Source organism: Oxyura jamaicensis (assembly GCF_011077185.1).
Source record: "Oxyura jamaicensis isolate SHBP4307 breed ruddy duck chromosome 9 unlocalized genomic scaffold, BPBGC_Ojam_1.0 oxy9_random_OJ106483, whole genome shotgun sequence".
In the NCBI taxonomy this organism is placed as follows: domain Eukaryota; kingdom Metazoa; phylum Chordata; class Aves; order Anseriformes; family Anatidae; genus Oxyura; species Oxyura jamaicensis.
In genome coordinates this window covers 1-20,989 of record NW_023304184.1, presented here as the reverse complement: position 1 = coordinate 20,989, position 20,989 = coordinate 1, and the positions used below count along the sequence as shown (strand labels likewise).

Sequence of the window (20,989 nt, the reverse complement as noted above, 5' to 3'; positions counted from 1 at the left end):
CAGCCCTGGCGGGGCCCAGGGGCGGCCCCAAATTGCACTGACAACACTCCCCGGGCCGGGCTGCTCCGGCGCAGGCGTGTGCGCTCACACGTGCAAACACAGAGCACGGCGCGGCAAGGGATCGGGCTGCCCGCCTGCGGGATGCTGCTGCCCGTGCTCCCTGGGGACCCCCCGCTGCTGTGCCACCCCCGTCCCCTCCACATCTCGGCGAGGAGCCTCCATACCGGCGTGCGTTTCGCCTCCGGCACCCGACGCAGCTCGCTGGGGTGTCCCAAGCAGCCGGCACGGAGGGACGGTGACACCCGCGGCGGGGGCGGACGGCGAGGACGGGGCGCCAGGTGCCCCAGTGTGGTGCTCTCCGTGCCACCGGAGCCCGATGCCATGGCCGGATCCTGCCCCAGCGCGTCCCCTCCTCTCCGGGCAGCGATCGTCTCTCGGAGCCTGCCCGGGAGCAGCTGCACCCAGCGGTGCCCCCCCCGCCCAGACAAAGCCCGGTGCAACCCCAATCCTCTCCCTAAGCCTCTTTCCTCTGGTAAATCCCTGCCGTATGGCGAGCAGTGGCGGCACAGGCAGCCCTGGGGCGGGCTGAGGGCATGCTGGGCTCCCAGCGTGGCTAGCAGCCTGCCCGGCTGGACCACGAGCCCACACACAGCCCCGGTAGCCCGTCGCACCTGGGTGGCTGATCCCCATCTCTGCATCTGCAGGAGGATCTGGCGCGGGATCCCAGGGATGATGGAGCAAACAACAGGGCCAGGTGCGTATCCTGTGCCGCCCAGGGTGCATGGAGAGGGGCAGGGGGCACACGCGACCCCCTGGCCACCCCCCATCTCGCCCCCAGCTCCGTTTGTCACCGAGCAGGGCAAGCACCGGGCTGGTTTAAGGGACAAACCAACCCTGCTTTGGCACAAAGAGGCAGGAGAGTGGTGCAAGCTGGAGGAAAGGGCGAGGACGCATGCAGCGACCGTGTTGCCCGTGGGCACCCCCGAGCACAGCCCCCCCCCAGCACCCACCTGGGCCCCGTGCCCAGGGCAGCGCCAGCAGAGCGTGCGGCTGAGCCCGGCATTGCCACGAGTGGGCACGGGGCTTGGTGTCACTGAGCACTTGGAGGGACACCCCCTGTGCAAGCCAGCACCCCAACACAAAGCTGGACCGTGCCCAACAGCCCCCGTGCCGATCCTACCTGGGCCGGGGTGGCCGTGCTGCTGGGGTCCCCTGGCAGGGCTGCTCTGTGTCCCGGTGTCCCCGTGAGCCCGGCGGTGACGCAGGACAGCGTCAGGGCTTCGCCCGCGCAGCCATGGCAGGGCTCCGCTCACGCTGGCCGCAGGGTCCCCTGGGGCCAAGCAGGAAGGAGACGTCAGGATGGGATCCAGCTGACCCCGCACCCGTCGCCTGCCCCAAACCCTGTGGGGGTGGAAAACCAAACCCGGGGTCCGGTGGGAGCCCCCCAAAATGCCCACCTGTGGCTGGCAAGGCAGCACCCACGGGCACCCTGGCCACGGAGCACCAGCCTCGTGCATGGGGGGATCTGTCCAGCTGGTGTCGGGGGCCAGCGCAGAGCTGGAAATGTCACCCTGCACCCATGGCCGGGCTCCTGCTCCCCTGTGAAGGAGCTTACCGGGGCCCCGGGGAGGGGCTCAGCACCTCTGGGTGTCAAGTAGGAACATCCAGGAACCCCTGACCTGCCCCAGCACCTGGCCCTGGGAAGGGACGGTGGTTTGGAGCAGAGCGGTGCCCTGGCCAGACCACTGAGCATCTGCTAGTCATTAGCACTAATTGAAGGCAGCCTAATTGGCCAGGCTGCAGCATGGGCAGTGCCCCCTGGGGCTGCTCAGCCAGTGCAGCAAGCTGAGATCTGGGCACGTGGCTGCAGAGGGGCAGCCGGGCACCCCACGGGGGACAGGGCACCCAAGGGACCCTTCTGCATGGTCTCACCCACTCCCGTGGCACCACACCTGCAGGAACCGGTGGTACTGGTGTGGGAGGCCCAGCTGCTCCCCCCTGCAGGCACAGCCTCCCCCGGCACTCCTCCTCCTCCTCCTCCTCCATCCATAGCAGCTGCAGCGTCCCAGCGCCGCGGGGTGAAGGCGCTGCCCTGAGCCTTGGGACGCTGCCGAGGGCTGCGGTGGCGGCAGGGGGAGGAGGGAGGCTTTCTCCCTAACGCTCCCCGGGGCTGGCACCCCCAGCATCAAGGGTGCCCGTGGGTGACTGTCGGAGGCAACACAGCCTCCGAGCCCTTCCCAAATGGAGCAGAGGGCAGAGATGCCTGGGAAGCTTCCCCCTGGCCCTACACCCTGGGTGCACGGGGGGAAGCTGCTCCCCCTTGTGCCCCCCGAGCCCCGGGGGAGCTGAGTCACGGCTGCCGCCCCCGCGGCCTGCCCGGGGCAGCGGCACAGGAGAGCCGGGCACCACCGGCAGCCTCGCAGCCGTGGTTCCCACAACGCCCCACCGGCACCACGCCCCACGCTAATGAACACCGGGCTAACGAGGCCCGGGGTGGCTCAAGGGGCTGCTAACTGGTTGCGCAGCCCCAGATCCCGCTGGAGCGCCCCCGCCTGCGCCCCCAGGCAGGGGTTGGGTCGGGTTGGCGAGCGGGACCGCGGGATGGGGTTTTACCTGCTCGGGGGCTCCCTAAAAAGGGTTCTGGAGGAGCAGCCCCCTCATCCCACCCGGCTCCTTGTGCACACCCTGCGCTCAGGTCGAAGTTTTAGCAGGCTTTCCCAACACCCGATGACCTTCGCCAATTTTCCAGCACGGGTTTGGAGGCAGGGACCCGGCACCGCGAGGGCACCCACGGCGCAGGGTGGCGCGCCGACGCCGCAGCAGCCCGGGGAGCGTGGGGCAGGGGGAGAGGCAGTGCCGGGGCGGCACCACGGAGGCAAGCGCGTGGGGAAGCGGCAGCGCCGGGCTCTGCCTCGGCCTGCCCGGCCCAGACAGCCCGGCCCTGGCGCTTCCCCGGCCCGGGGCATGCGGGAGCCTCGGTGGCGGCTGCGGGCAGGGACGCTGCCCCGTGCCCAGGGTTGCTGCGGCTCCTCCAGCCGGCGGGGCGAGGGGCACAGGGCCGAGCTGCTGGCTGTGGGTAACTGGGGAGGCTCCAAACCCGTCCGGAGCTGTGAAGCCGGAGAAGCAGCAGCGAGAGGATGGCAGCAGAGCAGGGTTCCTCCTGCTGGGGAAGGATCCGTGCCGAGGCTGCCAAGAGCGCATCGCCAGAGTTAACTTTTAGAGCAAGCAAGAAAAAGCGAGCAAAAGAAAGCGTGCTGAGCGCTTCGGTGAGAAAAACCTGCCCCGATGCGGCCAGAGGCGGACGTGACGGGGACGCGGAGGGTCTCCGTGCTGCTCCCAGCGCTGCCAGCAGCGCGACGCCCCCGAGACGCGGGGCTGTGCCCGGAGGACAAGGGTCCTCTGTTCAGCCCAGGGAGGAGGAAGAGCAGAGCAAAAGAAAAAAAAAAAAAAAAAAAAAGGAATCCTTCCCCCGGCTTCCGCTGCGGGTTCAAACACCAAACCTCGGCAGAGGGGAGCAGGGGGACCGAGGGCGAGCATCCCTGGTGCCTGCTGCCGGGATGCCCGCAGTGCTGCAGGGCACGGTGCCAGCACTGCACCTCCTCCGCCAGCAGTCCCGGTGCCCGTGTCGCCCCTTACCTCGATGCTCACGGCCGTGGCATCCCTCGCCGGGTGTCCGGTGCCGGTGTCGCGGCGTCAGGGCGAGGAGGGCCGCGGGCGGGCGGCATGGCGGGGGGCGCGTTTGGCGGGGTCTCCGCCTTCACACCCTGGCCTGGCGTCGTCGCGGGGGCCACGTGCCGGGGGGCTGCTCCTGCTCCCCGCGGTAGTGCTCGCCCTCCTCCTGCACCCCACCCAGCGCCTCCCCTTCCTCCTGCCGACCCCTGCGCACCCACCAGCGGGCTCGCCCTGGGGGGCTGCCGCTGTCCCTGCGGGCGCCCCGCTCCTGCTGCGCCCTGCGGCTCGGGCCCTGCTCCTGCCGCGCTTTGGGGCCGCGCTCCTGCACCCCGCGCCCACCCGCCCGGACCCTCCTGGCCCCGGGGCTGCCCCCCTCGGCCCCCCTCGCCCTCCGCACGCCCACCCGAAGCTCGCCGGGGCTCGGCCGCCCCCTGGGAGCCCCCTGCTGCTCGCGGGGGCGCCTCAAACCCGGCGGGGGCTTGGTGCCCACGGTGGGCACCGGCCGGTCTCCGCGCTCCTGCAGCCCTGCGCGCACCCCCAGCAGCACCCGCTGCCACTGCCCCGGCCGCCCGGCCCCTCCGCCGCCGCCCTCCGGTGCCCTCCCGCCGGTCACCAGCTCCTGGCCCCGGGCTCCCAGCCCCGCTTCCTGCACCCCCTCCGCCAAGCCCCCCGCCTCCTGCACCCCCGGGGCCACGCCGCCGCCTTCCTCCACCCCCGGGCTCAGCCCCCCGCCCTCCGCGACCCCCGGCCCCCGGATGGTGCAGGCGGCGCCCCCCGGCCCCGCACGCTGGGGGCTCGGCTCCGGTGCCCGGTTCGCGGTGCCGCAGCCCCGCCGCGGCCTCTCCCCCTCCCTCGGCTGAGCGCCCCGCGGGGCCGCGCCGCACGGCCCCTACCCCGCCGCGGTGCGCGCTCCCCGCCGCCGGGGCGCGCTCCCGGGGCGGCGCGCTCCCGCCCGGCCCCGCTCTTAAAGGAGCCGCGCCCCCGGCTTTTACGTAACGGGAAGGAGGGGGGGGATAGGGGGGTGAGGAGGGACGGAGGGGCAGGGACCGGCCGGGAATTGGCATGAGGGGCAGGGGAGGACAGCCCAGAAACGCCCGGTGGAGCTTCCCTGGAAGCCCCCGAGCAGGTAAGGCGAGGCTGCAGTGGCTGGGTGGGGGGGGGAGCTCCAGGGCAGGGAGTGGGGGTAAGGACACAGCGAGGGGAAGGGCTGGGAGCCACCCACGGCAGCCCCCAGTGCACCGCTGCACGAAGGGGGAGCAGGAGAGGTCTGGCCTCCTGGGACCCAGCCCTGGCCAGGCACCGCACTGTAAGGCCAGGACAGGTGGGAAGTCCCCCACCAGCAGCCTCCTGCTGTCCCCCCAGCAACCCTGGGCTGCTTAGAGCCACCACGCTAGGGACTCGAGAGAGGAGTCAGGCAGCAGGCCTGTAAAGGGGAGAGGGGCAGAGGAACTCGCATATGTTATTTTTCCACTTCATTGCTCAAGCCCTCACCCCCATGACCTGTTGTGGGACAGGACTGTGAGCACACTGAGCCAGGGTGATAGTCGGAGCTCACCTGTGTCCGCACCAGCCCGACAGCTTGGCAAGAATTCACAAGAGGAGTTGAGTTCAAGCTTTACAACTTTATTTGAGCAGACAGCAGGTAGCCCAGAAACAGACATTGCACCCCACACCACGTCAGATGCCAGGACTGAGCGAGGTGTATCAGCACCCCAGGAGTCATGGCCGTGGTGTCTCCCGCCTAGCCAGGGTTTAATCTTCCTCTGCTGGTTACAAAGCACACGATAAAGTCCGACACCAAGATGCATGCAAATGCTACAGCAAAGACTCCTAGACAGCATCTCTTAAATGCCACCTGGAGAAGTGCCACTAGAAAACAGTAACACAGAGAGCGCTGCACACAAGCCTCAGAGACAGCAGGGTACCTAAAGAGCTAGGAGTTGCATAAGCCCGGACCTAAGGCTTCCAGAAAGACTGATGAAAATCCAGAGTGTCTGTGTCCCCCCCCCCACCCCCCCCCGGTTAGTGAGGGCTAAGCTTACTAAAACAGACACAGACTTGTCCTTGCCCAGTCCATGTGGAGTCCCAGGTCTCTGCCCCAGCTGAACGTTTGTTACCTCAGGGGCACTTGCTTTGACGTTTAAAAGCCAGACCCAACTTTTTTTGCAAAGTCCAGGGCTGGCTACAGCCAGCTGCTCCTTGGCAACGTGCAGCACAATGCAGTGGTGTCAAACAGCAACAGTGCTCAACGTCAGGTCAGGGAGCAGGGAGGCACCAGGACAGAGGTACCAGCAACTTCCCTCATGGAAACCCAGGAGGCAAGGCTGGGGCTTTCTAAAGAGACCTGGGGAGGGCAGTAAGCAGGCCCCCGGACTGCCAAAGCAGGCCAAGTTCTTTCTTTCAGTAGTACGCTGACCTAGCTAGAGCAGCTACCTGAGCCCTCTAGGCAGCAACCAGCCTGAACCCTTACATTCACCTTTAATTCACCGAGTCTTTGGAAGGGAGTTCACTAAATGACAGAGCACACAATCTATCTAGCCTAGCTTCCACTAACATTCAAACACCAGTCTCAGGACTGGGGGCAGGAAGCCACTTCAAGACAGCACAGCTACGAGAAAGTTCAGCTTAGAGAGAAGGCAGAGTCTAGAGAAGCACACAACAGGCTGAAGTTTGTATTTGCATCACCACAGGAGAGTGAGAGAAATATGACTGCGGGAAGTTAATCCATGTTAGATACTAACCATCCAGCTTTGCAGATGACATTGCATGATAAGCATAAAACAATTATGGGAAACACTGTCCCCGATAATTACGTACACCCATAGTGCAACATATGGAGGTCACTGCCTCCGATATAACACTGTGGTAGGCAAAAACTACCTTGTTCTTTACACATTATGGAAGACACTGCCTCCGATAATGTCAGTTAGGTTTCATGATACATAAGGTACTGGAAGTTTGCAGGAAGCTGCCATTTAAAACTGGGCCAATGCCTAATCCAAGGTACTTTGCGTGTGCTGCAGTGGGTGGAGCAAGAGCTACACAATGAGCCCTGCTCAGGGTGCCTCTGCCCCTCCGCTGCCAGGAAGGAAGCTGTGCCCCCTTGTGGGGAGCAAAGCTGCCAGGAAGGGGGGAGAAGAGGGAGTCCTAAGCCCAGAGAGGCACAGGCACCTCGGGGGAGCCAAATTTGTAGTATTTGAGTTCCCACCCAGGTTTTCAGCATTTCAAGGATTGTTTTGAAGTGCAACCCGGAGGTTTGTTACCAGGTTTGCACCATCAGGTTGCTTCCAGAGGGGCGTTTTTGCCACAGAAAGCTTAATTGCTAGTTTAAAAAAATATTAAAAGAAATAAAAGTAAATAGTTGGGGGGGCTTGTTTAGATTATTTTAAATGCAAAGTTCCAGTATCATGTTTGATTGTAATAGCAGATGCTGCTTTATTCAAAAACGACAGTATAACTGTCATAATTATGGAAGGCACTGCTTCCGATAATTATCTTCTATAAAAAAACCACACCATTTATAGTGAACGCTGTCACTGATAAATAAATAAACAAATAAATATCTCAGTGCCAAACAAGAGCCATCCTGCAAAAATGGTATCAGCCAAACAGTGTTTGGCCAGCAAGAGACTCGATTTCGCAAAAGGCCCCAGCACAGCAAGGTCTGAAGCGCCAGTCCTGAGCCATTTCTCAATGCCGCAGCACTCACGGAGGTGCCGACTAAGGATACAAGATGGGCATTATATAGTCTTTGGGTTATCTTTCCTGGGTGCCGAGACCTGTCTTTGCAGAAGCCTCCAAGATTTCATTGGTGCCTGCTGTTGAGAAAAGGCAGGCCGGGCACTTCAGAGCTTGCTGCTAATCCAGCACTTACAGGCTAGTAGTAAGCTGTTGTAGTAAGCTGTTTTACTCAAACTATAGCTTTGTGTCTGCAGCTCCCTGGACAGAGAAGAAATCCTTACTACAAGCTACAAGCAATAGAGGAATCCATTCCCTGTTCTGTCACCACATTTAGGAGGCCAACGATAAAAAATGAAAACGTGATACGGTACCTCCCCACTCAAGGTACCAGTTCAGGATTCACCTGGGCTGTTAGTTCTCATATATACCAGAGAGCAAACCCCACAAAGCAGCCGTACACGATCGGGTTGGACTATGGTCAGATGGGAGCCTGGTCAGAAAAGATTTCATGGAAATTTTAGTACCTGCTTTTAAACTGCCTCCTGTGAATTTATGAGGTGAGATTTAAATTTTATCTTCTACTTTGGTCAAAAAGAGATCTGTTGCCAAAAAAAAAACCCTCTACAGAAAAATAATGCCATGTTAGGGAGTGGGTTTCCTTAATCCTGTACCTTAACCAGGTGTTTGCTGTGTCTAGAATGTGTTGTCTGTATTCCAAATATCACCCTCTAACGCATTGGCAGCCCCTTTAATGGTCCAGGTCGCCAGCGCCAGCTGCTCTCTCAGCATGTTCAAATCCACGTCGCTCCTGCTGGTTTTCAGCAGCTGCAGATGCTCCAGCAGACTCTGCAGGGTGTGGGAGCCTTTGCCGAAGAAGATGTGGCGAAGGGGAGCATCTTTTGGCGAGAGATACGGGGAGAGGAAGTCATACTCCACCTGGAGCAGAGGTGCAAACTTCAGGTTACTCTCACTTCCCAAGTATTTGTTTCCTGATCTGTCCCATCACGAGCCCCCAGCCTCCCACCTCCACCCAGCCCTTTCCTAGAGGAGCTCTGCACAGGCCAGATCCTCTCCTGACAGCAGCAGTCGGTCACGTTAACGCTATGTAAGAAGAGACACGGATCTGCACAGCGTCCACAGCTTCCAAGTGGAAAGCCTATCCCAGGCAGCTCTCTCCCTTTGCAAAGGGAGGCAAACCAGCTGCAGGTACCTACCTTCATGATCCTGTCATTCAGGGCTCTGCGGATGACTTTGTTCTCCTTGTCACTGTTTTCAATGTCTCTTCTCAGTGCATTTGCAGCTCGCTGGAAGTCACCACGGGCAAGAAACAGCCAGTCCAAGTTCAGCCCCAGCTCCTGTGAGGGAGGAACTGTTAGCAAACCTGATTTTCTTCTTTTGCTGCTCTTACCAAGCTTTTTTTTTTTTTTCCTCCAGTTAACCAAGTAGCAGAGCAAGTTCCTGGCAGTCTTTTCTGAGGTCACTGAGCACAGTGACGTCTCTCCCCACCCACAGTTTCTTGTACTATTTCAGCAGAGGTGCAAACGAGATGCAAAGCTGCACCTGAATGATACTCAGACTAGAAACAATCACAACATCCATTCCCTCAAGAACTCACTAACTGTAGCCACTGTAGCTAAACCTGTCTGCCACAGCCACTATGTCAGTACTGCTCCATAAGGAACACTCATTCAGATCACATCTTGTGACACTCGTGTCAAGGTGACAGACATCCACCCAGTTGTATGCAATAGTCACAGAACAAGTCCACAGGGATTCAGTGCATTCAGATCCTTTCTTACCTTCACATCCTGATCATAGACCAAAAACTTTTCCTGGAATGCTAACAGTTCCTCACTGTATCTCCCAAAGTCTAGGAAGAGCTCGTGGTCATGGGTCAGCCTGAGAGCAATTTGTCCCGCTACTTCCGCGGCAGCACGCAGATGAGCGTACAGACTGTTAATTGTCTTCAGGTTCTCCACAGTGTCCTGAGTAGTGCCCAAGAAGGGATATTCCTCATCTTTCTACAAGAGAGAAGGTGTAAAGTTAGACAGCAATGCTTCTCCAACTAGGAGTTCTCAGCTCCCAGCACATCCCATCAGCTTGGGCCTCTACATAGTGAGATTTGAGTCGCAAAACTTCAGATTGCGAGGGAGGGGAATGGAATGCCCTCATCTAGTCCCTAACAGCCTCTGGTGATCAGACACATGCCCTCTGAGTTTGTTAGACCCGAGACACACAGACCCATTCTGTCAGACTTCCCTGTAGAGCTGCGAGCAAGCAAACTGTCACCCAGTTCGGTGCGTGCTGACAGCACTCTCCAACCCTTCTGAGCAGAACAGCCTAAGATTTTTGTGGAGTCTGACACTCGCAAAATCAAAGCACTCAGGAACCAAGGAAGCTGTTAGTAGAAAGGGTCCCAGCCGCACAGCTGCAGGAGCAGTGCAGGCTGCCAGCCTGCTGGCAAAATGGCAGCAGCAAGCTGCAACAGCAGATCTGGACAGTCTTGAGTTTGTATTTGCTCTGGCCAGCTGTACAGCTTCCCCAGAGCACTCTGCTTGCTGAGCAGCAGACTGCAGTACATTCTCTAATTGAAGTAGTGGAAGCTTGGCATCTTAGTGCTTTTTATTTCTGCGTCATTGACATCTGAGCCTCTAGAAGAGCGATGGCCCCCTCTCCCAACAGAACACAAGCATCCAGGACTCTCAAACAGAAACTAAAGGCCAACCACGCCCCAGGAGCAGCCTTCACAAGTACTGCTACAGCCCCCAGGTCCAGAGGGTGCACCCTCAGAGAGGCTCCTGCATGGACACTGAGCTCAGGACAGCACCTTGTGCTTTGCCATCCTGGAGAGCAGCTATCCCTACAGCAGGTACACTAGGCAGGTGGGCAATACTTACGTTGTAGAAACCAAAGGACACCACCGGGATTCCGGAGTACGCCAGAAAAGGGAACGCTGCATTATCTAGGCCAAAAGGAACGCTGCAAGAGACGGGTATTGAAGAGTTACTGACTGGTTTAGACAGCCCAGCTGAAAAGCTACGGGGTTAGAAGGCTTGAGTTGAAGATCTGAGCCAACTGGGCTACTCTGTCTAGACAAGACAGGTTTTGGCAAGGAGTCCGAGCCAAGTGCCAAGGGCTGCTGGTCCGTTTCTGGCCACCGCTCCTTGTACAAGGTGGTTCTTGCCCTGCAAAAAGGTTGTCTGAACTGCCTACGGGCAGCTTGGGGCAGCACGCAGCACAGCTAGTGCTCTGCTGTTCACGCCTGCCTGACCCCACTGCAGCAGGGAATGCCTGCCCCGGACAGCGGCATGACATTCCAGCACAAAAGAGCTGGAGCTGTTTAGTTTGTGCCGTTACGGAGATTTACTTTCCTCAACAGCAGGACTGGAATACTTACATTGATTTTACCCAGTCGGAGCCAACTCTGTTATAGAGGTTTCCCATGTTTGTTGCTGGATCCTTTACCTGCAGGGAGATGACAATCACTGCACTTGTTCTGACCTCTGTTTAGGCTTTCAGGCTGCTGGGTGTGCCCCAGAGCTCACACCGCTATGCAGACGCCAGTCAGGTGTGCTCTCCTGATCTTTCTTTACACAAGCACACTCCACACAGGACAGGCACTCACTTCCCACCAAACTGTGGCATTTATTAATTTCAGATTTTATGTAACTGAACTGCAATTCTCAGAGCCCAGCTGACCTCAGAAAGGGCCCTCCAGAATATTTCAGCCCCTCCTCTGAAGTGCAGTCTCTCTTTAAGAGGTGCCAGCTCTGCTGATGAAAGGGACCCAGTGGAAAGTGGCTTTAACTATTGTTTAACATCTGATCCACCTGAGACCCTTCTACTCACCCCCTTCATAGTTCTCTCCAGCAGTGCATACAGCAAGGGGCTAGCAGAAATCTTGATGTTGTTCGTGCCTGCAAGAGAAAAAGTGTGTTTAACACACTGACAATTAATTGCCAGAGCAGCTCAGACCTACAACTGAGCCACAAGGCCTTCTGGGTCAAGTTATCTACAGCTTGTTGCCAAAAGGTTTTCAAAATGCAGACGGCAGAAACTACAAGGACCTAGCAGAACTGTCTTCTGGTTCAGGCTGCAGCAACCTCCTGGTTTCAGTGACAGTGGGCCAATGATAAATGGACTCATCCTGGCCTTCAGCCAAACACCCAACAGCACCTCTAGCACAGTCAGGGAAGCATCTCCATTTCTGGAGGCTAATGGACATCTGTCAGACTATTCTTGTCCCATGGTTTCAAGGAAGAAAAATTAAGAATGGCAAGTTACCAAGTACTGCAGCATCCAGGTTGATATAAGTGAAAGCTTTGGCGTGCAGCGTGGCTGAGTACCCCTAGAACAAAACGAGCATTTTAAGATAAGCAATGGCAGTATAATACCAGGGAGTTTATTCCATCAGGGAATGTGGAATGAGAAATGACAACTGAGCAGTCATCACTCAACAGTCCAAAGAACCAGTACCTCCAGCCATTCCGTAGCACCCACAGCGCCGTAGTCTCCAGCACTCCAGCTAGCAAAGATGATGCTTCGCCTCGGTTTGTAGCCATCTGCAAAGAGACAGACTGAGATCTCTGCCCTTCCCCTGAGATGTGGATTAGCACTCTGGACCTGGGCTGTTGAAGTCACCTGCTGCTCAGGCAGAGCTGAAGCATTCTGGCTGCTGCAGACAAACATACACACTAGTGGCAGCAAGGACACTGTACCCTTTCCAGCCCTCCTCGACCTTCTCCATGCTGCAGAGCTGCGTGGTGAAGCCACATTCTCTGTATTTTATCCCCTTTCTTTATCTGCCTGAGCCCAGAATTAACCCTGGGGACAAGAGCACTTGCATTAAGTGCCACCGTGCAGCCCCCAACCCTCCAGCTGGTCAGCTGCTTAGATGTTTTTCTCCTCCAGGCATGGCTGTCCAATAGCCAGCTCACGTTTGAGGTTTGCAGTGTATGCTATACAAGGATATTCTTGCATTCAAGCTATATCAGATACAAGCAGGCAGTCCCTTGGAAGCAAGAGCTGTCTGTGTTGGACAAGTAAAAGCTTCTCAGAAAGCTTTGTCAGATTTCCCACACATTCTCAAAGGATTCTTTTTTAACTGGGATCTCCAGTGTTAACACACACAGAGCTAAACCTGTATCAACCCCTCAACCCCATGCTTTTGTACACAGATATTTACCATTTTTCACTATGTCTGAGATCACACGGGCAAGTTCCAATAATATAGCAGTTCCAACGCCAGCCTTGGCTGCTCCTGGGCCCCAGGAGTCTCTCTGGGCTCCAATCACAACGTACCGATCTATAAAGGAGACATCAAGATCTGAGCTACAAGCTTCAGATTGTAAATGCTGTCTACTAAAGAGGCAGCTTTGAGCTTTTGTGCCAGGAAAAGAGTGCAGAGTCTAACCCCTGTAAGAAGCACACTGCTTTCATTTAGCCTTCCCCGGCACTGCAGTTCAGCTTTTCTCTTAACCCTCAGAGACAGGTCTTAGTGCTACTGAGGTTGTCTCTGTCTGCGATCAGCTGCCACGTTATGGAGATGACAGAAGATGAAATATTCCCCTAGAGTCCAAGACACAGGGCAGTTGCTGTTACCTGGTTCTTCAAATCCTGTAATAGCACCAAAGATGTTCAGAATCTTCCTGTCCACCATGACATTGTTGACGTCCAGTTTCACTGTCAGCTGCTTGTTGCTGCTCACTGTCATCTTACAGACCACAAGGCCACCTCTCCACTGGGGAAGGCATGACTCTCCATCCATTTTGCTGAGGGGAAAGAGAAAAAAAAAAGATCCTTTGAACTCATTATCCAGTTCTGGCCTCATTTAACTGTCCTAAAAAACACAAACAAAACACCATCAAGCCTGCAATTGCAGGTGCAGCCTTGTTCAGAGCTTGCTCAGGAACAAGCCTGCAGCCCCATGAAGCCTTGCTAATTAAGTGCAGAAAGGGAGAATGCAGAGGCCAAGAAGAACTCAACACTAGATTAAGACCTGCCTTTAAGCAAGGAGACATGGATAAGCAACATTTCTACAGCCAGTTTCAGTAAGTGTTCCCTGCGATACACAGCACAGGCCAGCAGAGAGCTCCCTGGGCTCACAGCACCTCATCATCATTCTCACCTCTGCAGCAGAACCACCAAGAGCAGAGCCTGCAAGCCAGAAGAGTCTGTTACCTGAACAGCCTGCTTGCTGCGTGGCTGGAGATGGTCTGAACAGCAATGTGGGGTAGTCCTGAAGATTCAATGGGAGGAAACTGGGTGTGGTTGAAAGAAGGGAAGCCTGGGGTGTAAGGGTCTCCAGTTCCAAGGTGGGCCTGTGGAAAGTAAGAAGCCCTCATGTCTCAGGGGACCAACAGTTTCCACTTACACAAGGGCACGAAGCCCTGCTGGGCTCGAAGCCTGCAGAAGGATTGCTGCAGTTTGCAGCCCACAGAACAAAAGCTTCATGAGAACAGCAGACAGGAGAACCAACTGCATACTCACGTGCCCAAACAGGACAAGGTCGTCTGTGTTCCTGTTCTCATACGGATCCAGGTACATCAGCACACCAACTGCTCCTTTCTCCTTGGCGTTCACAACCTGAGGTGCAGAGCAACGTTAGCTGCACACGTGCACAGCAAGCAAGGGGAGTTAAGGCAAGTACATTAAGTAACAGTGTGAGGGGCTGAGCTCCTCACTGCCCAGCTCCACATCAGGCTTTAAGAGCCACCTGACAGAGATATGTACACAAGGATGATGAAAGCCGTATGCCTTACTCCAGGCATAAGGTCTCTAATGCCCTTCTGAACAGTTAATGCACTCCTTGATTAGCGTCTCACCCTGCAATTCCTTCAGCACAAGCTTGCTCCTTGGAGCACCTTGGAAGAAAGATGTTGTTTAATTGTGACTATACTCTGTTTTCTCAAGATTAGGTTAATCTCATGCAAGAACCTACTGGAGGCCAATCTTCATGTCAAAAATAGAGACAGAGTGTCATCAGGTCCCTGTTTAATGCCTACAACCCAGCTGCCTCCAGTATGCCACAGGTACAAACACTCCTCCACAGCCACACACCAGTTTGTAGAGCGGAAATGGGATTGGAGTAGCAGCAGTCCCCTCTTGTAGGGCCAGGTTGCAGCTCCACAGTCCGTGTCCACAATGCACACAGAAAGGCAGAGCCAGAGAGACACCCAGCAGCGATACCCCAGCCTCTTCACAAGCACCCCTCTGAGGGGCAGGTCTGGAGCAGACCTAAAATGGGCTTGTATACAGGACTTGAGTCTTTTAGGCTGTCTGGCTGTTCCACATCGCTTGCTATGAAGGGAATGCTAAACAACACATGGCAACTGACTGGGAAGGCAGTGCCAGCACCTTCACTCAGACCACGTCTGCAAGAGCTCAGTGGAGACATGACAGCAGAGCTTTCAGAGTACCTGGTCACAGCAGCAGAGGTGCCCTGGGGGTGAGGCTGCTCTGCTTCTAGCAGCCCTGCTGCTGCACCTAGCCATAGCAGCCAGCTCTGCACATGGCAGTTCCCAAACTGCCTCTCTCTGCCTCTTAAATGCTTGGCTATCCCAACCAGACTGCCAGAGGCTAAGAACGGCAGCCCCATGAGTAGTAACCAGCTCCATTCAACCTCAGTGTCAAGACCTGCACGTGGAAGCTTGGAGCAAACAAACAAGACCAGGCCTGCAGGACAAGCCTACCTATGAATTCTTGCAACGTGAACTGGAGTAAAGTGGTGTGACTACAAGACAAAAAAAAAAAAAAAAAAAAAAAAAAAAAAAAACATCTCCCTGCTGCCACATTTTGCCAGGCTTTGGGCCACAGGCTGCTTACCTTCTCAGCAAGGGTTATTTTTCCAGCTCTGACGATGACTATGGTTCCATTCAGTTGAATCGCTGACTTCTCTAGCTTCTGAAAATCTGTTTTCTGTCCATAGTTTGCATAGACTGGTTTGCCCTAGGACAGAAACACTCGTTATAAACACAGCAGTCCTGTGCTAGGAAGGCACCTGAAGTACCCTGCCCAGTTCCTGAAGCACCCTGCCCTGATGTATTCCAGAGCCTGGAATACATCAGCCTGCCACTAGCAGCAGGGAGTTCGCTTTCAGCAATGTAAACTCTGATCACATGCAACACACGCATTGGAGCAATTCTGTCAAAAGTTCCTGGCTAGATCCCAGCAGAGAAGTTTAAACAGTAACTTCTGTCTCTTAATGAAGTAAGGGAACTGTGTGGGCCCACTCTTTTCTTTCCCTCTCCCCACCGGCTCTTTAATTGGGAGGCCTTTAAGCAGCACGTCTTGACACAACGTATTTCACACACTGCCACCTGACAGGCACACACAAATCCCAGGATTTTCTTGGAGTCACTTACAGTAACTGAGCCGGTCTCACTGTATGCCACATATGCATCAGGAGTCTCCAGTTCCTCTTCTTCACCATCTTCCAAAACAGACACTTTGTTCCTGGTGCTGTTAAGTGTCAGGAGACAGTGTTACATTCTTTCCTACGTTAAGTGCATATTTAGCTACCTCACATATTTCAGCGTAATAACGCTTGTAATTCTGATCAAGTCCATGCAAAGCCTGAAACCGGCCAACTCATCCCAGTGCTTTCACAAAACAATCTCTAGGATTGTTCAGACATTAATGAAGGAAATTCAACTCCCCTAGCGTGAACAGGCAGGAAGACCTGGGGATGTTAGCCGTCAGCCAACTCAGTGGCAGCTGACATGCTTCTGAGCTGCTGGGAGCCACCACCAGGTCTGCAGCACCTGCCTGGGTAACAAGACAGTCACCCTGCTATCGATCTTGGGCACACAGTCTAGTTTTCAGCTGAGTCTTTACACTGTGTGTTTTCTCTCCACTTCTTACACGTGCTTCAAGAGCCAGCTGTTGCAGCTAAAATTTAGGGGACTGCTACTAAGCCCTTTGGATTTAGGGAGCCTGAAGAAAGCAGCAGCTACAGCTTGGGTAGATAAGGTCTTATTTGGAGAGGGGTAACTGGCACACAATCTCAACAGCAGTTAAGTGTTTACTCAGGACTGTGGAGATCCATGCTATAAGGGAGACCTGTGTTTTTTCATTAACATACCTGCCTTTGACCTGCAGCTTTATATAGTGCTTATCCTTCCACACTTGATTCAAAAGGAAGCTCTTGAACTGGTCATGAATGTAGATGGCCATGTTCTCATCTTCACTTTGGCCAGCTTCGAAGGAGTACTTACTTGCTCTTTGCCTGCAGATAAAGAATGTATGGCTTAGGCTACAGCACCAGGCTGCACTACAGTCCCCCAGCCTACAAACCCAATTTGGATGAGCCATTTAAATCCACCTTTAGCCACATGTCGCCCCTACATCACCGTGCCTCTTATTCTCCAAGCAAGCCTGAGTTCTGCTCACAGGCTTTTCCTCTCCCATACCTGTAAGCTAAGCTTTCTGGAACTGTTACCTCAAGTTCTCCTCAAGGCGCCTTTCTGACAGCTTATTTGACAACAGGCTCTTAAGGTCAGGCCAGTAGAGGATAGTTGGTCCTGGAACCTCCTCTTCCTCAGTTTCATCACCATCCGCTAAGTAAGATGCGGTAGGAGTCACCTCACACTTGCCACTTCCCTCTAGACACTTGGCAGCCAGCTGCATTCGTCCACGGTAACTCAAGTAGCCGATCAGAAACCCTACGGAGAGGATACATGTCAGAAAGATGACCACACAGCGTGCTCATAGCAGCCTGACAGTTAAGATGCAGCACTGTTCTCACTCCATTTTTAACGAGCTGGAATACCTAGGGACAGACAGGAGTATGCAGCCTGACATTTTGCCTGAGCTGGCACATTTTAAGGCACACTGTAGATCTGATCTTGTGCTTGGCAGAGTCTTTCCAGACTGGGAGGAGAAGGCTTGCTTTATATTAGTGGCAGCGTAAAGGCCTTGGAAAGGCCAGCATCAAGCCTTACCGATGAGTTCACCCACATCTCTAGAGAAGTGCTAGGAATTGATAAGGGGAAAAACCAGTGACTGGTTTGCCCTTTGGCTTAGTCACAGTCCCACTATCAAGCTTCACACTTCTGTGCCCAATTCTATACAAGTCTGAGCCAGGCATTCTTAAGAGTTAGTGACAAGAGGCTGCAGCCTGGATCCAGGCTCTTTAATTATGCCCTGAAACAATATAAATTCTAGTGTTTGTGGATAGCCTCAGGTAACTGCATGAAACAGAGCCTGGTACTGAGTTTGTTTCCCACCCTTTCTTACCAATCAAGAGGAGGAGAAAAGCCGCAATGACTAGGAAGCAGAGGTTCTTGCCATTCCTCCACGGCTGAGCCACATGGGCATGCAGGTGCTCGGGCCTCCCAGGCTCTCCTCCTTCCTCTTCATCAGCAGACAGCTTCATCTCCACGTGGCTGTTGTCTCCATCTGTTTGCCGGGCAATGCTGAAGCGAGTGTACGACATGGGCTCGCCACCAAACTGTTGAAAGACAGCCACGTGATGGTAGAGAGTTTGCTATGCCAGCCTACAGCCCCTGCAGCCAGTCGCACTTGTGCTAAGTACAGCGTGTTCATCTGAAACTGCTCCAGCACAGCCAAGTGTCGGCTGTCAGTAAGCCAGGCTGGCTGCTAACAGACACAGCTAGACCCACTCAGGGTCTCCAGAGCCTCGCAGCTGTTTGCCCTGCACAAGCTCAAAGCTACGCTAGTCAGATTCTAGCTTGGACTCTCCCAGATACAATGCAGGCAACGGTATTGACATTTCCCATGGAGCCCCATGGCAATGGCTGATAGAAGCAGAAACTCCTGGTCTTCATCAGGAATGCACTGGTTTGACCTGAACACGTGCAACTTGCACAGAAGGCAACTTTGATCAGAACAGAGGAAAGGGAAGGCAACCCCTCCGGAGCAGTGCCTTTGAGCCACATTCACTTTGACGCAAGTAGTCTCATCCAGTATCTGTATAATCTTGTGTTAAGCTGCCCCGGGCTACTCTTAAATTACACTATTGATGAATATTATAGAGCAGCTAGGCTGAAAAGAGATGATCCATGGGAACCCTATAACCTTAGCTGACAGCAAGGCAGGGATGCACCTCTCACATCCAGCAGCAATGGGAACCATCTGAGAGCTCTTTTTCAGCACAGCACTGAGTCCAGTGGTCACTTCTCTGACCAGCTCTAACAAACAGTCCAACAACCCACAGAACAGCACGAGGCAGCCTTGTGTGCAAGGCAGTCGCTCAGGCTGAATTAACTCTAAGCAGAATCACACAGCTCCCATTAGAGCCACCGCGCTTGCCCGTAGCCATACTTGTGCTTGGGTACTTGCTGGGGACAGGCAGGAGGCTGGCTAAGAGCCAGAGGAATAGTTCTGGGAGCAGCAGTCCTGCGGCCTCCCTGCTATGCTAAAGAAGCAGATGGCAGCACGTTCCCAAGCTGCTGCAATCTCTGCCCATGCTACCTGAAATGAAGTGCCTGGCAGCTCTTGTAACTGAAGAGAAGCACCACACCAACACCTCCCTGGTACTTGTTTCAGAAGCACATGTTACAAAGGCTGGGTTTGTGGTTGAGCACCCCCTCCCTCCTCCCTAAAGGGAACATAATAGAACATGTGTTGATTGTCCCATGCTGATTGTCCCAATGGGCATTTAATCGGCTTCCTCATCAGTACTTCCTCCTGGAACATTGTTCAAAGCACATTTGCCCCTCCACTTATCGCTTTTCCAGCCTCTTGAAAGACCCAAGACACTGTAGCAGTTAAAGATAACCCTACCAGGCTGAACAGCTTAAACCACTTCCTTAGCACAGCTAGCTAGCTACAGCAAAGCCTGGCTCACAACGTGCACAGTAACACGGACTTCGTTGAATCGTACTTCTACAGTATTGCCAGTTTGTCACCGAGAGATAAACGGCACACGGGTGGCAGTGTCTTACCAAGTTAGAGATTGCTGCTCTCGCATGGTCCATCGCCTTCTGGAGGAGTACCCACCAACTTGACTGAAGCCCTAGAAGTTCAGAGCACAACAAAATCAACTCAGGCTGTTCCCCTGCAATTATGTAAGATGCCCAAGATCAGCCACAGCCACTAGCGGAACGTGTGCCCATGGGATTTTATACAAGTTCGTCTATATAAGTCACCGTGTTGGTTAAGCTAGATCAAGTTTGCCCCTTAACCTTGAACGCAACCTGAAGTTCACATCTTCACTCTGCAGATGAGCAAATGCTCCTTTTGTTGGACCCCAGTGGTGGGAAGGGTTATACCCATACTGAGGAGTATGGCCTCACACAGCTAAGTTCATCAATTGTAGGACCACCTCCACTTGGGAAGGGCTCACAAGAGGTAGCTGCTGAGCAGTGACAAGGGACAGCACACAGAGACATTGTGGCTTAATGACAGCACGGAGAAAAATATCCAACTGGAAGCCAGAGGTGGCACAACACCATCTGCCAAGAGCTGCACCAATTCCTACCCTACAGGAACACTTTCATCTGGAAGGTCCCTTCCAGGTGACTATTTCTTTATAATTTCATAAAGACAATCTCCACACAGGCCTGTATCCTGGAGTGACTAAGAGCAACCACCCAAAAGCGCTGCAGTTACTTTTATAGTCTGCATTTACCCGGAGGATATAACTTATGATTTGAATCAGGTTGAAGGAGCTTTGTAAGTTAGTGACCAGGCGGCTTGGGTCGGGAACATGCAGCCCGAGCACATCCTCCAGCTGAGATTCGGCTTTCAGCTGGTGCATGTGGGCAAAGCACTCGAGCTGATCTTCGGATGCACATGGATTATCACCTTTACACCGCGCAGCTCTGCACCACAAGCCAGGAGCAGGGACCAAAGGTTAACAGTGGCCTGCCATTTGTTTCACCTTTCTCTCAGAACAGGGTTGTTTGGAGGAGACAAGCCCCAGCAGCCTTTCCCAGCCATGTTTCAAGGCCCAGGCCGCCACCTGGCAGGCAGAGCAGCCGCCCCGAGGGGGGAGCGGGCAGGGCAGGCTCCGGGAGCAGCTGAGGGACGAGCTGGCGGCACCCAAGGCCCTGCAGGCCCCGCGTGAGGAGGGATGCTCGGCACAGCACTGCGGCAGCGCCCTCATTCCACCCAGCACCCGCATCCACCCCCCCCCCCACCTTAACAGAAGGATTAAAAATATATATATAAAAAATAAATTAAAAAACAGGCGAGGAGCCGCCTCTCGCGAGGTGCGGTATCGCGGGCAGGGCCGGGCTGCCAGCCGCCCGATAAGCGGCGGGGCCGATACGCCGCCCTCCCGGGGCACGTCTCTCCCCTCAGGGCCCCCCCCCGGTCGCCTCAGCACGGCGGCGCTGCCCCCCCTTCAAGGTCAGGCGGCCATGGCAGCGCCGCCACGTGCCCGCCCCTCCCCACCTCACCTCACCTCACCTCAGGGCCCTTCCCGCCTCGGGGCCCTGCCCTTCCCGCCCCGGCGCGGCGCGCGCCGTTCCCGCCCTTCCAACGGCCGCCGCCGCCGCACGCGTGCGCGCCCTTCCCGCCGTTGCCGCCGCACTCACCGCCGCAGCGCGCCGCGAGCACACACTGCACGCCCCGGCGCTCGCCGCCCGGATCATCGCTGCACGCCGCGCCACGCCCCCCGCCGCCCGCCCGCCAATCAGCGCCCCGCGCGCAGGCGCAGGCGGGAGCCCCG

At 55.5% G+C, this 20,989-nt stretch overlaps 2 protein-coding genes across 3 annotated transcripts; both read right to left on the bottom strand.

Annotated features, from left to right (window-relative positions):
* Window positions 1-1,184: 1,184 nt before the first annotated feature.
* LOC118157684 (translation initiation factor IF-2-like) lies at window positions 1,185-5,169 on the bottom strand. The gene is made up of 3 exons (XM_035312112.1): window positions 5,164-5,169; window positions 3,637-4,528; window positions 1,185-1,330 (listed from the first exon to the last, which is right to left on the bottom strand). The coding sequence occupies exons 1-2, from the start codon at window positions 5,167-5,169 to the stop codon at window positions 3,758-3,760; spliced, it is 777 nt and encodes a 258-aa protein (XP_035168003.1). The 3' UTR covers window positions 1,185-1,330; window positions 3,637-3,757.
* Window positions 5,170-6,265: 1,096 nt separating this feature from the next.
* On the bottom strand, window positions 6,266-20,871 carry LOC118157681 (transferrin receptor protein 1-like). Of its 2 annotated transcripts, none has more exons than XM_035312107.1 (19): window positions 20,728-20,871; window positions 19,260-19,330; window positions 17,590-17,803; window positions 16,793-17,015; window positions 16,436-16,579; window positions 15,717-15,813; window positions 15,178-15,300; window positions 13,843-13,938; window positions 13,534-13,673; window positions 12,955-13,124; window positions 12,539-12,658; window positions 11,830-11,915; window positions 11,638-11,701; window positions 11,203-11,270; window positions 10,751-10,818; window positions 10,251-10,332; window positions 9,153-9,374; window positions 8,568-8,708; window positions 6,266-8,289 (listed from the first exon to the last, which is right to left on the bottom strand). In XM_035312107.1, exons 2-19 carry the CDS (start codon window positions 19,290-19,292, stop codon window positions 8,047-8,049), a joined length of 2,334 nt encoding a protein of 777 aa, XP_035167998.1. In that variant the 5' UTR covers window positions 19,293-19,330; window positions 20,728-20,871; the 3' UTR covers window positions 6,266-8,046. The 2 variants fall into 2 exon arrangements, with proteins under 2 accessions (XP_035167998.1, XP_035167999.1); XM_035312108.1 differs by having other exon boundaries at window positions 20,723-20,866.
* Between the last annotated feature and the right edge of the window lie 118 nt (window positions 20,872-20,989).

Coding starts and splice junctions, on each gene's coding strand:
- LOC118157681 (XM_035312107.1), bottom strand. CDS start 19,292: ATGGACCATGCGAGAGCAGCAATCTCTAACTTG. Junction 16,580..16,792: donor CGCCTTGAGGAGAACTTGAG/GTAACAGTTCCA, acceptor CTTTATCTGCAG/GCAAAGAGCAAGTAAGTACT. Junction 8,709..9,152: donor TCTATGATCAGGATGTGAAG/GTAAGAAAGGAT, acceptor CCTCCCTCACAG/GAGCTGGGGCTGAACTTGGA.